At 58.5% G+C, this 20,567-nt stretch overlaps 6 protein-coding genes across 7 annotated transcripts; all 6 read left to right on the forward strand.

Moving 5' to 3' along the window:
• Positions 1-1,982: 1,982 nt before the first annotated feature.
• On the forward strand, positions 1,983-3,551 carry LDBPK_280250 (propionyl-coa carboxylase beta chain, putative; the record flags this gene model as incomplete). 2 transcript variants are annotated; one of them, XM_024473473.1, is made up of 1 exon in its annotated part: positions 1,983-3,551. In XM_024473473.1, the coding sequence occupies one exon, from the start codon at positions 1,983-1,985 to the stop codon at positions 3,549-3,551; it is 1,569 nt and encodes a 522-aa protein (XP_024329244.1). Both variants share the same exon structure in this region, with proteins under 2 accessions (XP_024329244.1, XP_003862126.1).
• Positions 3,552-5,965: 2,414 nt separating this feature from the next.
• On the forward strand, positions 5,966-6,808 carry LDBPK_280270 (hypothetical protein, conserved; the record flags this gene model as incomplete). Its single annotated transcript, XM_003862080.1, has 1 exon — positions 5,966-6,808. One exon carries the CDS (start codon positions 5,966-5,968, stop codon positions 6,806-6,808), a length of 843 nt encoding a protein of 280 aa, XP_003862128.1.
• Positions 6,809-8,421: 1,613 nt separating this feature from the next.
• On the forward strand, positions 8,422-10,308 carry LDBPK_280280 (carbonic anhydrase-like protein; the record flags this gene model as incomplete). The annotated part of the gene is made up of 1 exon (XM_003862081.1): positions 8,422-10,308. One exon carries the CDS (start codon positions 8,422-8,424, stop codon positions 10,306-10,308), a length of 1,887 nt encoding a protein of 628 aa, XP_003862129.1.
• Positions 10,309-11,967: 1,659 nt separating this feature from the next.
• LDBPK_280290 (hypothetical protein, conserved) lies at positions 11,968-14,358 on the forward strand (the record flags this gene model as incomplete). Its single annotated transcript, XM_003862082.1, has 1 exon — positions 11,968-14,358. The coding sequence occupies one exon, from the start codon at positions 11,968-11,970 to the stop codon at positions 14,356-14,358; it is 2,391 nt and encodes a 796-aa protein (XP_003862130.1).
• Positions 14,359-15,635: 1,277 nt separating this feature from the next.
• Positions 15,636-16,571, forward strand: LDBPK_280300 (hypothetical protein, conserved; the record flags this gene model as incomplete). The annotated part of the gene is made up of 1 exon (XM_003862083.1): positions 15,636-16,571. The coding sequence occupies one exon, from the start codon at positions 15,636-15,638 to the stop codon at positions 16,569-16,571; it is 936 nt and encodes a 311-aa protein (XP_003862131.1).
• Positions 16,572-17,301: 730 nt separating this feature from the next.
• Positions 17,302-20,130, forward strand: LDBPK_280310 (ribonuclease II-like protein, putative; the record flags this gene model as incomplete). The annotated part of the gene is made up of 1 exon (XM_003862084.1): positions 17,302-20,130. The coding sequence occupies one exon, from the start codon at positions 17,302-17,304 to the stop codon at positions 20,128-20,130; it is 2,829 nt and encodes a 942-aa protein (XP_003862132.1).
• Positions 20,131-20,567: the final 437 nt, after the last annotated feature.

The raw sequence follows: 20,567 nt of genomic DNA on the forward strand, positions 1-20,567 counted from the left end.
GGCACAGCGGCGGGGGTAGTGCGTAGAGTGCGAGCGGCGGTTGCCGTGGGCAGATGGCTGGGTCTGCGCATTGCCGTAGCGCGTGTGTCTGGCGCTGCTTGGCACCACGTGCATAGGGGAGGGGGGGCCGTCAGAGGCCAGGCAGCGTGGGGTGGAGAGGTGCTTGACGCCTGTCGTATGGCGGAATAGCCGTGTTGGAATGCGAGAAGAGAAAGCGGGTGTGCGTTTCACGAGTTTTTTTTTATGTATGCCGCTCTCTCGTTTCCTGTTGTCTGTGTGTTTTGCTTGTTTGTTTGTTTGTTGTTGTTGGCCCCTCTGTTTTACTCCTCCATATCTCGTTCTCGCTTTACCTTCTTTTTTTTCCCGTCCTGATGTGGCTCGTGCTGTTAGGTCGGTACGTGCGAGTCCGTGTGCCTGTGTGCGAGGCGACTTCTCAGGCGAGCAAACACAAACACATTGACAGACAGACACATGCACAGACACACGCACAAACGTATTCAGGTGCCCCCATGGTTGACGATCACGTGGATCCTATTCTTGGCGTTTACAGTTGCCGATGCCGTCCTTTTACCCCTCCTTTTCTGTATGCCTTCTCTTTCTCACCTCTTTTTTTTGTACATCGTTAACATACGCGCCTGTTTTGCTGTTTGGTTCTTGCGTGCGAGGCACCGATATTTGCTGGTGCGTGTGTACGCGTTTGTGGCTGTGTTTGAGCTGGCTGCGACGTCTTTCTTCTACTTCTTCATCTGTCTACAAGGTTAGGCCATGCTTGCCAGGGAGCAGTAATCGAGCGCTGTCTTATTTTTTCTTCGTTTTTTTTTTTGTATTGGTCACGCTTCCTTTGCGTGACTTCGTGCCGGTGCGCTGTTGTCTTTCTCTCTCTCTCTCTCGACAACTCCACCCACTGAAGAAAGGAATGATCGGAGACGGTGACTAGACAACCAGCGATACAAGAAAACAAAGAAGCAGCGTGCACATGTACGGCGATTCGTGGGAGAAAGGAGATGGAGCAATGAAGAGCGACAGGGTTAGTCATTGCCAAACGGAGGTGCCGACCTCCATCTTATGCCACTACCTCCCTCTCACCTCTCTCCTTCCTTTCTTCCCTCGATTTTCGTGCTCTCGTGCTTGTGATTCGACAGGGTGGCGCTGGACGGGAGAGGGCCGGGGTGGTAGCGGTAGTTCAGATGGGGAGGCAAAGCGATGCCGGAACGCGAAGGGTGCGCCTGTTCCTAACACCCTCTCCCTCTCCCCTCAACATCAATGAATTCGCCAGACATGTCGACCTTCTCCTATGTGCGGGCACCCGTTTCTCCTTCACTGCCCTCGTCTGTTTCGCTCCCCTTTCGTTCTCTGTCGTCCCCTTGACCCCTCACCTCCCTTCCCTCTCTCGCCATCCGCTCACAACTGTCTCTCCCCTCTCCTCCCTATCTCGCTTCCACTTCATCTGGCACCGGTATCTGCACACACACTGACGGCTCCTCTCCCTCCTCCCCACGCTCGTTTCGAGCCTCAACTGTCTATTATCTTCACCAGGGAGCCACACCACGTCAGAACCGTGGCCGAAAGAAACAGCAGCACAGGCAGCCACAACTGGGAAAAAAGAAACGACACGCGGATCCATCCAATAAGGGCTAAACCGCCCTCCCTCCCCCTCTTACGCAGGTGCGCACAACACATCATCTTCCTTTTCCGTTTCTCTTTCTCGTTTTTTTTTCTTTCTCGATTCCCTGCAGGCTTTTACTTGACCCCCTCACGCTCTGTGTCTCTCTTTCTCGCGTCTTTGTCGGTTTTGTAGGCGAGGGAGTGTGTGCGTGTGTGTGTCGGACTTGATTTCAGTCTCTGCACACCTCGCTCCTCCCTTTTTTCTTTCGGGTTCTTCTTCGCCCTCCGTCGATCTTTTTGCATGTGAGCGCAACAACGAAAAGAGTAGAAACGCTCAAGCACTCACGTACCAGCGTTAAAACAGACAAAACAAAACGATGCGCCGGTTGCGATGTGGGGTGGTTTTCGCGGCCATGGGTGTGGGCGGGATGAGCTCCACGCAGCTAACAAAGGAATTTGACCGCCACACACACAAGCCGACCACCGCTGAGAAGTCACGTCACAAGAAGAAGCGCCTGACTGCCATGGAGCGCGTGCAGCTCTTCTGCGACCCCGGCACGTTCCGCGAGCGTGATGCCCTGGTTGAGCACGAGTGCCACAATTTCGGCATGGAGAAGAGGAGGGTGCCTGGTGACGGCTTCGTTACGGGTGCGGGCAAAGTCTTTGGCCGCCCTGTGTTTCTCTTCTCGCACGACTTTACGGTGTTCGGCGGCTCTCTCTCCGGCTCCAACGCCGCCAAAGTGGTGCGCATCATGGAGGAGGCCGCCAAGATCGGCGTGCCAGTGATCGGCTTCAACGACTCCGGCGGCGCTCGCATCCAAGAGGGTGTGGACTCGCTGGCTGGCTATGCTGACATTTTCCTCCGCAACACGCTCTTCTCTGGGGTCATTCCACAGATCTCCGTGATCATGGGGCCTTGTGCCGGCGGTGCCGTCTACTCGCCCGCCATCACCGACTTCACGTTCATGGTGGACAACTCGTCCTACATGTTTGTGACGGGTCCGGAGGTGGTGAGTGCCGTGGGTGGAAAGCTAGTGACCAAGGACGAGCTTGGCGGTCCGCGTGTGCACGCGACCAAGTCGGGTGTGTCGGCGGGTACATTCCCGAACGACATCGTTGCGATGGCGCAGCTCCGCCGCCTGTACTCGTATCTGCCATTGAGCAACCGCGACTCTGCCCCGGTTGTGCCGACGGCTGACAACCGCCACCGTGATGTCTCCTCGCTGAACACGGTCGTGCCGGTGGAGGTGAAGGAGGCGTACGACATGCGCGACGCTATCTTCCCTGTGATCGACCAAGACTCCTTCTTCGAGATACAGCCGCAGTTTGCCAAGAACATCATCTGCGGTTTCGCCCGCGTTGAGGGCCGCTCCGTGTGCATCATTGCGAACCAGCCGAAGGTGCAGGCTGGCGTGCTCGACATCGACTCCTCCGTCAAGGCTGCGCGCATGGTGCGTTTTGCCGATGCCTTCAACATCCCGATCATCACCTTCGTAGACGTCCCCGGATTCTTGCCTGGCGTGCAGCAGGAATACGGCGGCATCATTCGCCACGGTGCGAAGCTGCTGTACGCCTACGCTGAGGCGACTGTCCCGAAGGTGACAATCATTACGCGCAAGGCGTACGGTGGCGCCTACGATGTGATGAGCTCGAAACACCTCCGTGGCGACAGCAACTACGCCTGGCCGCGCGCCGAGATTGCCGTCATGGGCGCCGCCGGCGCATGCAAGCTTCTGTACTCGAAGGAGACGGCGGAGCAGCAGGCGCAGCGTATCGCCGATTACGAGAAGGCCTTCTGTACACCGCTGTCGGCCGCTCGAAAGGGATTCGTGGATGCGGTGATTGACCCCAGCGAGACCCGCATGCGCGTGTGCGAGGACCTGGAGCGCCTGTCCCGCAAGCAGCTCCGCAATCCATGGAAGAAGCACGGTAACATTCCGCTGTAACACCGCTCTCTACCTCTTTTCTGTGGCCCTCTCGAGTCTCGATGTGTCTGGCGGCTGGCGAAGACGCCGTAGCGTTTCACGAAACGCTCGAGCGGACGCTCATGCGCGCGTGGGTGCTTTCGCTTGTGCTGTTTGCCTGTTCTGTGTGTGTGCGTGTGTGCTGATGGGCCTTCATGAACGGCTGGCTCGATACCTGTCCAGAGAACGAAAGTGTGTGTGTGTGAGAGAGAGGAATGCACAACAGGTGCACGTGCGTCCGACGGAGATGCTCCCTTCTGCGTTTCGTCCCCCCTTTTTCTTTGTCCTCCGGTGTGCTTCGGTGTGCGGTATTGAGTGCGATCCGTGAAAGTGTGTGTGTGTGTGTCTTCACGGCAGCTGTCCTGTTTTTGGTTTCCTGTTACATTGCTGCTCTGCTGCTCTTACTGCTTCTTTTTTTTTCTCTGTTCCCTAACTAGGACACGCAGACAAGACAGGTGCGATTAGGTTCAGCCCCTGACTCTTTCCCGAAGACGGAGTTGATAGCCAAGGCGCCACTATACAAGAGAGGCTCCGTTAGAGGTGTACGACTGTCCATTATCTCGGACGCAGTCGGAGGAGCTCAGTTTGTGATGTGCGCTTGTGCATGAATATGTGTGTATCTCTGTCTGTGTCCGTTTTTGACGAGAGACTGCGCTTCTTTGACTCTCGCGCCAGCACATACGTGCACGGGAAGCGTTCTGTTTTGCTTCTGTTGCTGCACCCCACCTCCCGCTTCGCCTCATCCGCCAAGTTGGGTTGTTAGTCTTTTCTTTTTTCTTTTCACCATCACCCCTCCCCCTTTGCATCTCACTCACACGCTAGCGTAAGCATGTGAGCAGGTGGAAGCGCCAAAACACTCAACCTCCTCCACCTCAACCGCAAAACATAAAAAATGAGCCAAAAGCGCGATGAAACTCTTTTACGCCAAAGTACACAAGATGACGAGGAACACGAAACTGTCGGAGCGACACCTCTCTCTCTCTTGTAGCGTGCATGCGAACGACTTCCGAGAACGAAAGGCAGAACAGGCGAAGAGCAGACGTACTGAATGCAGCGGCAGATACACGGTAAAACGAAAAGAAACGCCGTCGCGGGCAACAGTGCCCCTTTTCTCCACCTCACCCCTTCTTCTCTTTTACTCGGCCAACATGCCTGTCTCTCTACAGCTCTGCCCCTTTGTAGGTGTTGCGTGTTCAGCTTTATGAGGCTCGTTGCGTGTATCTGTGTGTGTGTGCTTTCTTGTGAGTCGTGTTTTTCATCTATCGCGTCACCCTCCCTCTCCTCCTCCTCCTCCACAGACTCGAACCTCTGAATTTTGTGCGTTCGCTCCTCTCTCGATGTACGCATGACACGCTTTTGCCTCGTCGCCGCTGTGCTGATATGGCTCTCTTCACGCGCTCTGCTTCACGCCTTTGCCACAACATACACACACACACACACTAACGCTATGGCAGTCAAGCAAGCGCACTCCTACGCGAGCTTCTTTTTGTCTCGATCCCGCTTTATCTCAGCGCTTCCATTTACTTCTGCGTGTATCTTTTTTTTCCGCCCTCCCCCTCGCCCTCCACATCGCCCCCCACCCCCCCCCACTTCTCTTTTTCCGTTGGCCACTTGCCCATGTTAGCTCTCTTTTTCTTTGCTTGAATATGTATGTATGTGTGTGTGTCTGCTGCCTCTTCTATTTCGCCGCGTCTCTGTCTGAGTCTCTGTGTGCCCGTCATGCGCGCGCTCTCGCGCTTTCTCTTATGCGCGACAAGTTACGTACTCGTGCAAGTACACGCACACACATGTGCCACCGATCCGCGTGTGCGTGTGTGTTGATGGGGTTGGCTTTACTTTTCTCTGTGATCAAGGGCAGCTCCCTGGATGCGTTTGCCCGCTTGCGTGCGCGCCTGCATCGCTTCCGCGTGGGCATTGGACCCCCATCGTAGCAAGCAATCCCGCACGCACAAAGAAGCAACAAAAAGTGAAGGCAGCAGCACAGGCGCTCGCCTCATGAAACCTCCCTCTACACACGCAAGCACACGCGCAAAGACGTGCCGGCCAACAAGACTAGTGGAGCCCTCAACTTGTGCGCACGATGGAATGCGTACCCGCGGCTCAAGCGTGCGACATAAACTGACTAGTGCGAGAGAGAGAGAGGCTGGCCGGAGAGGTATCACTGCTGCTGTGCGCTGCAGAAGTCGTTCGCGTGTGTGGCTCTCTCTCTTTTCCTCCTCTTGTCCCCTCAGTTCATCCTGCTCTCCCTTCCGCATGCAGACTTCTCGCGCTTCACCTTCCACATCAACTTCTCTTGCGCGTCTTCTCCGCCTCCGTCTTCCTGATCATACGCACTTCTTTTTGTTGTGTCCTTTGAGGTCTCTCTCCCTTTCCCCCTCCCTCTCCAGTACGTGCGTATGTCCTTTTTGTTGTTTCGCGAGCATCTCAATTCCTTGGCACCCTCGCCCTGCTGCGCTGCCGCTGCCCCACCCCGCCGCCCTTGTCCATCGGCCCCCCTCTCTGCACGCCTCTCTTCTCCGCCAGCATATCTTCCCCTGCTGGTTTTGCTTGTCACAATGCGCCAAAGGATCGCTTCCTCTGTACCCCCTTCGCCGTCACTGAAGCCGTGTTTCAAACCGCAAATTATTTACTCCAATGAGACGTCTGAGCGCGTGGGGCGCGCCATAAATGCCACCATGGGCGCCGTCAACACTAACCTGCACAACGCCTCCAGTCGACTTGCGTCTGCGGCTGCCACACTGGCATCCAACACGTCCGCGCAGCCGTTGCCCATCGCGGGGTCGTCAAGTCGCCGTTGTATCATGGAGGACAGCTTCACCACCGCGCGGACGACCACAAACGCTGTGCTAAACGATAACTTTACCAAGACTACTGGGTCGCTCTCGGGGCACGCGTCGAATCTGTCGCTGGTGCATTTGCTTGCCTGGTTTCTGCTTTTCGTCACCATAACGGTGACGACGGTGGCCTTCCTCAACTACTGCCTGCGCAGCAAGCACGGCTCCGCTTATTCCACCGAGACGGGCTATGGTGACGAGGAGATGTGCGGCAAGGGCGCTGTACCGTTCTCGATTTCTACTCAGAGCGTTCATGCAGAGGGCCTAAGTGGGACGCCATCGTCGTCGAGCCGCCTGCTCGCCTCCCGCGGCAACCTCGCCCGGCAGCAGTTTTTGGGGTCGCGCAAGACGGGCAGCAATCCAAAGTGCTACGGCGCTACAGCCTCCACATCTCCCGCCAATTGACGGTGTCTTGTATGGGCCGGGTTAGGCGCTCATGTGTGTGCGTGTCAGCTGACAAATAAGGCTCTCGTTGTTTGGTGGTTGCGTACCTCATGCTTATTGATAGGTGATGCGTTCCTGTTCCGATCCCTCATTCTTTGCCCGTGATACGGTTACCGATTCTTTTTCTTTTTTTTTGCTCGTCCTCGCTTCCTCATTCGATATGGCCGGCACGCCTTGGTGGGTTCCCTTGTGCTTCCCTGTGGGAGAGCCCGTGTGCGGATATGTGCGTCTGTGTCGCGCTTCTCTGTACGACAGAGGACGTGAGTGCGTGCGAGTAAACGTAACCTTGACTCGAGAGAAGCCTTATCGAGGGCTGTGGATGGGACACCTCAGAGAACAGAAAAGGGGGTAGGAACGTTTTTGGGACATTTTCGTCTGTTTGTAACCGTGTTGGCACACATTTAGGGCGCACATGTCACCCACTTTCTCTCTCGGTGTGGCTGCCGTCCGTCTTCACCATCACTTGGCTACGTTTGTCCAGTGCAGGTGTCGCAGTAGCTGTCACGACAGCACAGGTAAGGAAGGGCCGAGAGTACGGCCACCGCTGCGCCGACGGAAGATCGAAGACAGAGAGGAGCATGGAAAAAGAGAACGAGGAAGGGATCTCCTACCCAGAACAGGAAGATTTGAGGAGCAGTATCCGCGCAGCGTCTCTGCTCTCTCTCTCTGTATGTGTTTTCCTGTACGCCCCATCCCCTGCTCTTCTTCTTTTTTGCCCAAACGCAGAGTCCATGCTCTTCTTCCTTACGCGGCTGCGATGCGGCGCACACGTCCGCTGACCCAAAAGCAACAAGGCGGTGAGGGGAGGGGGCATCCCCGTCGTTCGTGCGCTGATTCAAGGGACTTACTCTTCGCTCTACCCTACCTTGTTATTATCGAGCCGTTATCCTCCTTGTTTACGTTTATATTTCTGAGTCGCACGCTGTCTGTGTATCGCTTCTGCATTTCGTCGTTGTTGTGCTGTGTCTACCTTCCGCATGGCAGCTCATGGTGAGAGCTGGTAGCTGACGCGGATGATAGGGAGGGCAGGATATTGTCTCGAAGATGCAGACTCTCGCGCTAGAGGGCCAACAAAAACGAGCGTCGTGACGCTAGCTGTGAGTGGAAGCAGATGCGCGCATTTCATTCGGGAGCTCATGTCTGCCGGTGTCATCCGTGCTGGTGCCTTTGCGCACAGTGTTTTTGCACTTCGCGCCCATTTCTCTGTGTCAGGCTGTGCGTCCTCCCTCACCTCGCGATCATTCACCTCTCTCTCTGTCCTTTCTCTGTTCCCGTCTGTCGGTGCCGTTCCGGATACTCTGGGGGTCTGCAAGTGTCGTGTGAAGCCGCGAGCGCTGAGACACTTCTTGTCGTGAACTATTCCGTGTCGTCTCTCGACGAACTGTCAAGCACGGACTGCTCACGGTTTCTGGTGCTGCCCACGCGCGCTCTTTCCTTTTCGTAGTACATTCGTATAGCAAGCAGCACTGACAGACGCACGTGTGACGAGATTTCTGCAGAAAACGCAACGCCTCTACACCGTTACACACCCCCTTCACACGCCGTCCTCTCCCTCGCTGTGTTACTGTAGTGCCATGACACTTCCTTTCTGCGCCGCCCTCGCCATCGCGCAGCTGGTGCTTTTCGTCAGCGTCGCTGGTGTCGTCAGTGGGCTGGACGAGCAGCACTCGTACTACGAGGGCAACTACGGCACAACCGGGCTGGTGTTCGGCAGTCCCGACAGCTCGCGCACCTCCTGGGACTACACAAACCTGAAGGATTGGCCAACGCTGTGCTTGACGGGGAGACGGCAGAGCCCGATTTCCTTCGCGAATGTGAACCCCGACGAGGTTGTGACGAATGCTCTGCTGCAGCGATTGCAGTTCTCCTCCAAGTGCGTCTTCCCACGTGAGGAGACGCAGATGCGAATCATCAACGAGGGCATCGTGAGCACAGTCAGCTTTGAGGAGCTGGGCCGCTCGCTGGATGACATGAGCGAGTGCACGGTGATGGACCCGCTGAACCGTTCGCTCACCTACCACTTCATGGGCCTGCACTTTCATGCCATGCCGGTGCACCAACTCCGCACGCTGCGCCCCGATGCCGAAATGCACATGTCTTTTACCACAAATCATGTAGAACAAAAGATGCGTAATGTACTGATAGTGGCGGTGATGCTAAAGGCCTCCGCCATGGTCAACAGCACCTCAGCGCGAGCGCTGCAGCACATCTTAGTGGACGGCTCGCTGCCGAAGCGCAACGCCATGACAACGTGCTTCCTGACAGAGAGCCTCTCCCTCTTCTCGCTAATTCCGGCGCGCGAGAGCTACCTGCTCTACGACGGCTCCCAGACGCACCCACCCTGCACCGAGAACGTCCGTTGGGTGGTAATGACCTCGCCAATTCTCATCTCACCCGTGGCGCTCGGCAGGCTGCGCGACGCGATGGATGCGCTGCTGCCGAACGACTTCCACCGCTTCGGCAACGCCCGTCCGCCGCAGGCCCTCAATGGTCGTCTTATTTTCCGCTTCGACGACAGGTCCGTTCCGGACGGCGGCAACAGGGGTGAAGGCAACTTCAAAGATGCATGGAGTCACAAGGACGAAGGCTGGGCGAATCGCTCCCTGGGAGTGCGGGCGGGCCGCGTGCTGGAAGGGTCTCTGGTGGAGGTGGATGGTGACTATAAGTACGACAGCGCCGTCGTTGTCTCGCCAGTGTCGCCAAACCCTGTCTCGGCGTCAAGGAATGGCACCACTCACGCGTCTTCGCCACCCATCACAACCAGCCCAGGCAGGTACAACGGATCATCGGACCAAGCAATGGCGAAACCGGGCACGGGGGCGCTGGGGCCGGCGTATATGGCGAATGCGAGCAGAACTGGCCCGGAAACGCACTCTCACGTCAACGAGAGCGACGCAGACTACTCAAATGCAACCGCAAATGCAAGTTCAGCGCCACGAACAAGCGTCGTGTCGTCTGCCTCCGCGTCCAGCGCCGACGAGAGCATGCCCAGTGGGTTACATCATGGCTCCGAGTCCTCAGCGCCGACGCCATCTGACGAATCGGCGCCACGGTCAACGACAACGTCGACGACCACCACCACGACTACAACGAAGGAGCCTTCGGGCACCAAGGGAAAGAAGAGGTACGGGGACGGAGCCTCGAAGAACACCTCCGAAGCCGATGCCGGGGTTGTGGACTCGGTCAAGTCCATCGTGACACGTGCGTTTACTTCTGTGAAGGCCTTTAGCATTGGAGCCTTTCAGTCTTCTGTAGCTTACGCCAAGGCAAACCCGGTGCGTGCAGTGCTCGTTCTGCTGTGCATCATCGTACTCATCTTTCTTATCTCCACATGCTGCCGCGGGTGGAGGCGGCCAGTTTATGTGGTGGGGATCGATCCGACAGAGCTGCAACCCCTCAACTCTGCCAAACGGTTCGACCTCTACGGCGGCACCGGCACCGGCACCGTGGCGGTGCGGTAAGTCTATACGACATCGGAGCAGAAGGACAGCAAGAGGAGCGCTGCGGTGCCCTTATACGCCCTTGGAACGAAGGATGGCCGCACCCCACAGAGATGCATTATTCATTGCGCTGTGAGGGGCGGAGGGGAGGGGGCAGGCGTGCACGAAGATCGCGACGACGGCCCCATGACAGCTACTGTTTCTGCGGAGGCTGTTGACGGAATGCGATAAAACGTTTGCTGTTGATGGAGCGGATTATCGCAGTCGTGTGCCCCATACACACACACACACATATGCGACGCTCGCTGTGCCTTGTCCCGTCTTTTTATCTCTGTCGATGAGGCGCTGTGGCCGGGCACGGAACGGTGGAGTTGCTCACCGTAGAGACGGAGAGATTCAGAGCTAGGGGAGCAACAGCAGCAGGAGGATGCGGGTGCTGGTGCGTGCTGTCGCGCTCTATTCTTATCCATGGTTGGCTTCGTACTCTTGCACGCGTGTTTGATTCTGTTCATGTGTGGGTGAGGGAGTGGCGCCACAACGCGCACATAGCCCCGCCCTCTTCCACCCTTCTTCCGCTGCCGGAGGAGGGCGAGTGAGCACACGCACACATATAGGCACACACAGGTCGCTGCGCAGCAAGCGTGCACTTCGTTTCTTTGCTTGTTTGGATATTGTGTTGTTGCTATCGCACATCTCCTGTGTGTGCTCTCATGTCGCCTCGTCGCGCCTTTTCCTTTTTGGTTTTCGTGCTCTGCCTCTGATACGGTTGCCTTCATTTCTTTTCGGCTTTTTCGCCGTGTACGCATGGGGGAGGGGTGCATGTAGAAATGGTAACTCGCTACCCTCCCTCCTCCCTCCTATCCCCTCTCTCCCCATCCCGGCAGCAGGAGTGCGGGGTACGAGCAAGCCAACATAATGCAACAGAAAAGCGAGCGAGCGAGCCGACTCCGTGTTTTGGGGAGAAGGAGGGGCCATTAGGTCACCCACAGAGAAGCAGGACGGGTGGGGGAGAGGGACGCTTGCCAGTGTTCTACTTCCCGACTTCATGGAAATGTCGGAGCCTCTGGACAGGATCTCATTCCAGACGGCGCGTCAAAAGGCTGCAGCCTGGGCTTGCGGGCGGCGGCGTGGCGTTTCAGTCAGTAGATGACTTCGCTTCTCTATCGTGCTTTCTCATAGCCCATCCCTCCTCCCCTTTCCTGCAGCGGCGAATCCCAGAAAAGAGATGATGTGTGCGCATATATATATATATATATGTGTGTGTGTGCGTGTGTTTGTGTGTGACAAGGAGCAGTAATAGTTGCCCTCGCCGCAGTGTTTCTCTTGCGCACTTCCATTGGTTTCATCCTCATCATCACTCATGGCTCTTTTCCCCTTGAGAGAAACACATTAGCATGTGCTCTGCTCTGCTCTCTCGCTTACTCTTGCCTCCTTCGTTCTCGTCGTGGTTCTCTTTTTTCCTTCTCCCTCTGAGCCTCTCTCTGTGGCCTTGGCAGTTGCTGACCGCTCGCTCTCCTCCACTGCTTTTGTGTGCAGCTGTAGTAGCCCGTGCTCGTGCAGCCCCGCCGCTGCTTCCCCTTGGCTACCCACAACAACGTTGTCTCTTCACCGGAGCGGCTCTCCCCCTCCCTTCTTCTGCACACACGCACATACACACACTCAAAGACGAAGGCAGCAAGGATGCAGAGCTGCTTCGCCGCCTGCTCACAGGTAGTCTGCGTGGCAGAGGACACGGCGGTGGCGTTTTACGCGCCCAAGTCGCTGCGGAAGTTCCGCGTGGAGCGGCTCAACGGATCGCGCGTATGCGGGATGTATGTGCAGATCATTTCTGGCGCAAAGGCGGTGCTGCACGTCATCGATGCCGAGGCTACGTTGTTCGAGTTTGCAATCGAGGGTGGTGCGCCATCCTTGGTGCGCACAGTCTCGATTCGACTCCCACGGGCCTCACTTGTCCCGTCCACCTCAACTGAAGAGAATGAGGAGGTTTCAGATAGGCGGCATCAGGGCTTAACGAGCTGGACGGCGAACGGCGAGGCGGCCGCCACCGCCTCCGTCGTCGTGGCTGCTCAGTTCCATGTGCAGCAGGCACAGTTGTTTGCTGTTCTGCTCACGAAAGTCGGCGTTTACGAGGCCGCGCTAGGCTCTGCCTCACCCGTGGGGGCGACGAGCGCGCCGTCGACGGTGGTGGTGCACACCTTCAAGGAAGCCGTGCCACACGGGTATCTTTCTGTTGGTCAGTTTACTGGCCTGGTCGTCGTAGCCGTCCCTCACGCGCGTGAGTTCTTCTACTCCCTCTTCACGGACCGCCTCTCCGCCCACCAGCCGCACCGCCCGTCTTGTCCGCCTCTCCTGCCGCGCGCCGTAAATGTGCAGATCCAGAGTATTGCCTGCAGTCCAACGAGCACGTCGGTCGCCGTCGGTGGCAGGCGCGGTGAGCTGCTCATCTACGTGGAGGTTCAAGAGGCACACTGCTTTGCCGACCACTGGCATCACACACCTCTGACAGCGCTTGCCTTCGCTTTAGATGGCAGCGCAGTGTACACTGGCGGCCGCGAGTCTGTGCTACTAATCTGGGATCTGGTGTCCTACGGCCACAAGAAGGTCAAGGTGCAGCTGGGCACGCTGCAAGGGATAACGCTCTTCAGCAGTGAAGGGGCGCAGCTGTTGCTGTCATGCGGCACGTCAACGCTCGCCGTTGCGGACTTGCTGCAGATGCGCGTGACGACGTCGGCGGAGGGCATCGAGTGGGCCGCTGAGGATGTGTGCACCGGGCTCGTCGTCGAGCAGTGGCGCGGGAGCCCGGCGGTGATTCTGACGGGGATGCCGAATGTGCTGCGTGTCTGCGACCCGTACACGCAGCAGTCTATCTACTCGCTCCACGTGTCCTCGCAGATGGAGACGATCCCGAGCCCGCCCCGCCATGGAATTCAGTTCGTGGGCATTCTGAACGACAGCCGTTCTCTCGTGACGTACGAGTCCTTCTCCTCGACGGTGCTGCCCCCGCTGCTGCGGTTCTGGGAGTATGACGCGCCACTTAAGCAACATGTGGAGACGCAAACCGTCTACTCCCCGCATCGCTCCGCCGTGCTGGCTCTGGAGGTGGAGAAGCGAGGGCGGCGAGTGTTCACGCTGAGCTCCGAGGCGATGAAGTGCTGGGCACAGACTGCCTTCACCGCACAGGACACATACGGTACCCCGACTGGCGGCTGGCACAACCACTCAGCGATGGCGACTCCCTCCCAGCAGGTGCAAACGATGGCCCTCTCCGCAGACGGCTCGCTCTGCTTCGTTGCGGATGACTGTCTGCACGTGTACTCGGTGCAGGACTGCAGGCCCGGCGAACGCTGGCCACTGCTTCAACTTCTGCCGCAGTACACGGAAACGCAACCGCTGCGCCGGATAGTCGTGTCACCCGACTCCCGGCACGCTGTGGCAGCTGGGAAGCGGCACATCTTCTTTTGGGCACTGGACAGGTGTTCAGAGGAGCCGACCGTATTCAGCGTGGGCGAGACGTGCATCACTGCCTTGAGTGCCTTCACGGACACGACGGTGGTAGCCGCCCTCGAGGACACATCCCTTGTGGAGCTTCGCTGCTGCGCCGCCGGCAGCAGTAAGGGCCCGCAGCTGGGTGAGATGGTGCGTCGTATTGCGAACGCCTCTCGTTTTCCTTTGCGCCACATCGCCCCACTGCACATGAATGGCCAGCGTCTCGCTGCTGTGGACGCCGTGACGGGCTTTAAGATTTTGCAGCTGCCTACAGGAGCCGCGGCCGTGGCGCAGCCCTCCGTGTACGAGTGGGCCGGCACCAGCGATGAGGCGAGCGGCGCGGGGGCCGTGGCAGAGGGTGACAAAACCGCACGACTTCAGCTGCAGTCCTTCTTCAAGGAGGTGACTTCGATCCAAGACTCACAGGAGGTGCTGATGACAGCGAACCAAGAAGGCGCCTTGGCAACGGCGCAGCAGACGGCGCAGGCGGACCGGTGGCTGGCTGAGGTGCTCGGTGAGCCGGCCTACACGGTGCCACCGATGAGCGCTGTTCTCTCCACGTACCTGCAGCGTCGGCCGTGCTAGAATCGAGAGTGAGAGAGAGAAACAGGAGGAGCAAGTGGCGGTGGGCACTCCTGCCATCCCTGGCGGCTGCCTGCATGCATGTGGGTTTGCGAGTGTGGTGTTGCTCTGTACGCAGCAGCCACACGTGAGTGGACGTTTCACATTGGTGTGTCTGCGCGCCTGTGGGCCCATGGCTGGTGCAGCTATGTGCGTGTTGCTCTTGTATGCGTGCACGTGTGTGCGCGTCTACAGTGATGCAGGTAGAGTTAGCAGTGGTGCGATCCGGCCATGCCGGCCGAGAGAAAAAGAGAGAGGGCGTGTGTGTGTGTGTGTGGAATACAAGTCTGGCAGCCACGTCACTCGTACGGCTGGCTTGCACTGGTCCCTTGCATCGAGGAGTCAGGTCGCATCTCTCCCTCTCTGTCCAGCCGCTCCTTTCTACACGGTTTCTCCCGCCCCTCGATGGGGGCTTTTGCTTGTTTGTTTCGCCTTTAACGCTTAACTCTAAGCGCACTCAAGGGCGGTCGTTGTGGTGGGGTGGGGTGAGGTGGGGGGGGGGGGTGAGAGCCATACAGCGCTGATGACTTCCTCCTCTCTCCACGGCAGCGAGCCAGCCCGTCTAGCCATACGCACACGCAAATAGATACGTACAAAAACAACGTTTGGGGCGAGCGGGTTATCGCCCACCTCTCGGGCGCCTCGCTTTTTTTTTCGGGCGCGCGTTTAACGGCACCACCCTCTTTCCGCCCCCTCAAGCACACGAGCTTCCAAAAGGATGATGGATTGGGGGCCGGTGCCGCCGCTTGATCACCTAGATCGTCCCCTCGTGTCTCGTCGGATGCCGCAGCTGGTGAGGGTGTGCGTGCGAGTCGATGGAACGGCAGCAGAGGCCCACTCTTTTTTATTACGTGCGGCGTGCCCACACCACACCATACCCCCTTTGCACGAAAAGGCATGTGTGCGCGCGGCTCCGCGTTTTGCCTCAACCTGGCCGACTCTATGTACGCGTCCTCTTTTTCTTTCTCGGGCTGAGAGTTGCCCGCACTGATGCTGGACAGCTCACCTCCGGTGCGTGAACGCACTATCAGTGGTGGTACGGCCGCAAGAGAAAGTCAAGAAGTGGCGCAGCTGGCTCACTTCACCAGTGGCCCTAACTATTTTAGTTTTGGCTGTCGTAGGTCAGTCCACCACAGGAATACCGCACCTGCAGCTTTCACAGCGACTTCCTTGCACCTCTCACGTGCAAGTACCTTATCCCTTTCTTGCTACTCGCTATTCTGCGTGTTGTTTGCTATTCCATGGACCTTAACGACTTTCTGCGCAACACCAAAACCGCAGCGCAGAACGGTAACGCCTGCGCTCGGACTCTGCTGTCGGGTCACAAACGTTTTGGAGACGCCAACGAGGCGTCGGCTGAGGCTTCCTCCAGCGGTGCAGGTGCGAGTGGCAAGCGCCCCCGACGCAGCGGAACTGCGGAGGGGCTGAACATACAGGCGGCGCAGGAAGCCCTCGCGCAGGAGCGTGGCAACACCTCGGCTCAGGCGCAGCAGCAGCGCGCGCAGGCTGAGCTCTTATCGGAGCAGGCGGCAGCGCGCATGGTGCATCAGGTTCTGGAATATGTGATGCAAGTGGAGCTGGGTGGTCGGCACAACGCAGCCAAAGGAGGCATCGCACCGTTTGTTCCGTCTGCGGCGCAGCTGGCGGCCGAGAAAGCCATGTGGACACCTGCAGCAGGCTATGTAATCCATCACGTGGTGCCTGCCACGCTCGACACGTCCCCGCAAACGCTCGAGTCGCTGATGAGCGTCACAGAGAAGGAGCGGGTGCCAGAGGGGGTGCGCGCTCTCCGCGGCACGTTGCAGGTGTGCGACACAGAGCGTGATTTGGTCGGAGGCGTGCGCACCAGCATGGCGCCGCACCTTCGCACGCATGTGTTGGAGGTGCTAGAAAAGGGCCTTCGCGGCCAGGCATGGCTACGTGACGACGCGGCGGTGGCTACCCAGATCTCCGCGCTTGGCAAGCCGACAACGCCAGATAAGGGCCCGTCTAGCGTTCTGCTATTTGGTGGTTTAACCACAGCTTCTGTCGCGAACAGCGACGCGACAAGCAGTGCACGCGATACGGCATCGGCTGGTGATGGGGCGTCAAAACCACGATCCAAAGGCTTCTCGCTCGCAGCCTTCCTTAACAGTAATGACCCCACCTCGTCGTCGTCAGATGGGGAGGATCCGTGACGCCCTCGCACATCGGCCTTTTTGACTGGCGTATTGGTCGGCACTCATGCGCTCGCGTGTGTGCGCGCGAACCTATGCTTTCGAGACGCCGTTTCGAAGTGTATGGCGGCCCCACATTTTGGTCTTTTCCCCTCCCATGCGCAGTGGGCAGTGTGGTGGGGCTCATCGCTCCTCAGGTACGCTCTCTGCATAGCAGTTCCACATGCACCCCTCAAAGAAGCCTCGCTCGTTTCCATCCGTGACAGGAAGGCGCGGTAGCGCTGACACTCTCTGCCCTTTCCTACTTCCTTGAATGTGTCCCTACAGTCCGATACGCTTCTGGTGGTCTTCTGTTTCTCCTCCAAGTGCGAAGCAATCGCTCGCCGTGAACACCCGTTCTTCGGCTCGTCCTTTCGCTCCCGCTCTCGCTCTCACTCCTGGCTCTTCTAGTTCGAGTAATCCTCTTCCCGCGCTCTTCTCTATTTTTTGGTGGCGATGTCTTTCACCGGCGTGTACACTAACTGTCTTTTTTTTTTTTTGACCCCGCACCGCTCGTCTCTGCCTGTCACCCGGGTGACACCTGTGCAGACTCCAACGTGATGCTCTTGTACCCTCTCTTGCTTGCTCATCTTTCGTCCCTCGCTCACCTCTACTCCCTCTCTCTTTCTGCGGGGTCGTGAGCCGTACCATGGGCGAAGACAACACGAAAACGAATACACCATTTTCAAGCGGACGTGACACAAGGAAAGGCATGACCGTCATCACCTGTGCTTACGCGCTCGGCAGCGACCCGGATCTTGAAAAGCGCGTGAAAGAGGGCACCGTCGTCATTGGACGTGTCAACGTGTTTCGCAACTACAACACCAATCTGTCGTTTGTGCGCAGCAGTCGGCTTCCGTGCGATGTGGTGCTGAACTCTGCCGAGCTGCGCGGGCCTGCGCTGCACTCTGATGTGGTGGCAGTGGCGCTCCTGCCATTGGCTCAGTGGCAACCCGCGCCGAATGCAGCCAGCGCAGTGCCTGCCAGCAGCGATAGCAACACCGATGACGAGGAGACCGAAAATGGTCCGCGGGTGATGCCGTCTACGCTGCCGGACGGCCGCCACATTGCGCAGCTGATTGCGCCCGAGACAACGGAAGAGCTCATCCAGAACGCATCTGCCGAGGTCTCCCTCGCCGCGCAGATGGGCGCCCCTTTTTCGTACGAGTGGCCACCAGAGAAGCGTCCTCTGGGCCGTGTCATTCGAATTCTGAAGCGCTGCCTGCCACGCCTTCACGTGGCCCGCATTGCTGACAACCAGGTGCACCCTGGCGAGGGATTGCAGGAGAAGTACTACTACCGCTTCCGTCCCTTCAATCAGCTGTACCCTCAGCTGACTGTGCAGGGGTGCGACATCATGGCTGCTTATCATGCAAACATCAGCACGTCGCTCTTTTCCTTGGCACTGGAGCACGGGGAGAACGGCGAAATCTTAACGACTCCGCGAGTGCCGAACGCCCTCTTGTGCAAAGTCCACAGCTTCCTCGGTGACGCCTCGACCATGGCCGTGGCCAGCCACGCCATCTGCACAAGCTGCAATGTGTCGAACGAACCCTTTTCGGAGGAGGCCGAGGCGTGCGTGCTCAAGGATTTCACGATCCCCTCGCCAGCGGAACTGGCCGACATGGGGCGGCGCGATTTACGCGACTCGGAGTTCGTCTTGACGATTGACCCCGCCACGGCGCGCGACCTGGACGACGCGCTCAGCATTAAGCCGCGCAAAGATGGCGGCTATCACGTCGGCGTGCACATCGCGGATGTGTCCCACTTTGTGTTGCCGAGGACGGCTCTCGACGAGGAGGCGCAACGGCGCAGCAACTCGACCTACCTGGTGGACCGCGTGATTCCCATGCTGCCGTCCCGGCTGAGCGAGGAGTACTGTAGCTTGAACCCCGGCGAAGACAAGTTTGCCTTCTCTGGACTGTTCGAGTTTGACCGGGACGGGCATCTCATTTCCGAGGCAGCGACGGGGGAGAAGTGCGAGTGGTTCGGCCAGAGTGTCATCCGCAGTCGGTGCCGATTGGCGTACGAGCAGGCGCAGCAGATTCTCGACGGCGACGACACGGTGGTGCTCGACGTGGCGCAAGCGGCGTCGGACCTCGGCATCGGCGAGGAGGCTGCCCGCAAGAAGGTGAAGCAGAGTGTCACGAACCTCTTTGCGCTCGCGAGCAAACTTCGCCAGCAATCACTGCGGGACGGGCGGGTGGTTATCGGCAACACCCGTCTTGCGTTTAGATTTGACAGGAATGAGGTGAACTCGCCTCCCACCTCCTTTTTCGTGCAGGAGCAGATTCAGGCCAATTGGTTGGTGGAGGAGTTTATGTTGTTAGCGAATCAACGCGTGGCACAGAAAATCGTGCAGTACATTCCGTACGGGGCTCTGCTGCGTCGGCACAAACCGCCGCAACCGCAGAAGATGAGACGACTACGCACGGCCCTGTCGCACCGCGGTCTGCCTACGGGCGGCAGCTCTGGACAGGAGCTGCAGCGGATGATCGACACCATCAAGAAGGACCACCGCGGAGACTTCCACACCGTGTGCGAGTTGCTCAAGTACTCCTTGATGGCGGCCGAATACATTGCCAACGACCCGACGGAGAAGGACATCCGCTCCCACTTTGCCGTCGCGGCGCCGTGGTACACCCACTTTACGTCACCGATTCGGCGTTACTGCGACTTGATGGTGCATCGTCAGCTGCGCGTCGCCCTGGAGCTGGAGCGGTGCATGGAGGAAGCCCAGATGGAGATGCCGAACGCGCCGCACCCGGCACTGGAGACGAGGCCCGGGGATTGCATCTTCGACCCAACGCGTGCCGTGGATGTCCACAAACTGAAGACGCGAGAACTCTTCTACCCTCTCTCAGCACTGGAGCACATTGTCACCCACGCCAACGAGTGCCGCTTGAACTCCCGCTCCGCCGGCGACATGTCGTTGGAGTACTCTCTGTGCCTGTACCTGCTTGCACTCCAGAAGAGGGCCAAGGAGGACCCGACTTTGCCACAGCAGCTCTACACCACCGTCACCATTGTGAAGATCACAGAGGGCAGCTTCTTGCTCTACAGCTCGGAGCTCGCCTCTGTGGTGGAGATCGGCTTCAACGATACCCACCAGCGGTTCAGGTATCAAGGACTGCTTGTGACGGGCGACCTGGACGCAAAGTCAGCCGCGCAGGAGACTCGGGCGGACACACGGGCAGCAGCGGAACGGGCGAGCGACGCCAAGGCGAAGGCGCATGCACGCAAGAAGGGGGGCAAGAGCGACATGCCACGCCGCGGCGCCGCAGATGGCGGACAGGGGCAGCATCACTTTTCGGGCCGAGTGAACACGGTGGCGGCTCAGTTTTCGTGGGGGTCACACCCCGAGACGGGCGAGGAGGTGACGGAGGTGTTTGACCTGTTTACGGAGTTTGTCGCGCTGCTGGAGGTGACAGCGAAGCAGGGGCGACTGTCATTGGGCATGCAGCTGTTGCAGCCGTGGGAGCGGGAGGCGGCCCGCCGCGTCTGCCCCAAAGTGCCCACCTCGCTGGTCGAGGAGCAATAGAGGCCGCTCTGCCGTGTAGAAATTGTGTGGTGTTTTACGCTGTTTTGAGCGTGGCCGCTCAGCGGCAGCAGTGTCACGCAGTAGGTCACGCTCTGCGGGGTTTTGAATGAGCGTGAAAGAAGTGACGGCGCACAGGGAAAGAGACTGACAGAGCGAAGGAGAGGGAGACAGCGGAGACGGGGAAGATTAGGCGCCAGACTTTCACAGGAAATGCGTCGCCGTCACTTTATCCCGCTGTCCGGCGCAAATGGCCTCTGTGCATCGCTCCCCCCCCCCCACACACGCACTTCCCCCATTACTGCACGTCGTGCGCGAGCTCTTTTTTCGCCCGACGAAACGCAGCTGTCCTGTGAGCATGCGTCTGTGGCGCGTGTACTAGGATGTCTCACAGACACGTGCCACACTCTCCCTCCCCCCCACCAATCCCCCTCCCCTCT

Source organism: Leishmania donovani, chromosome 28 (assembly GCF_000227135.1).
Source record: "Leishmania donovani BPK282A1 complete genome, chromosome 28".
NCBI lineage: Eukaryota > Euglenozoa > Kinetoplastea > Trypanosomatida > Trypanosomatidae > Leishmania > Leishmania donovani.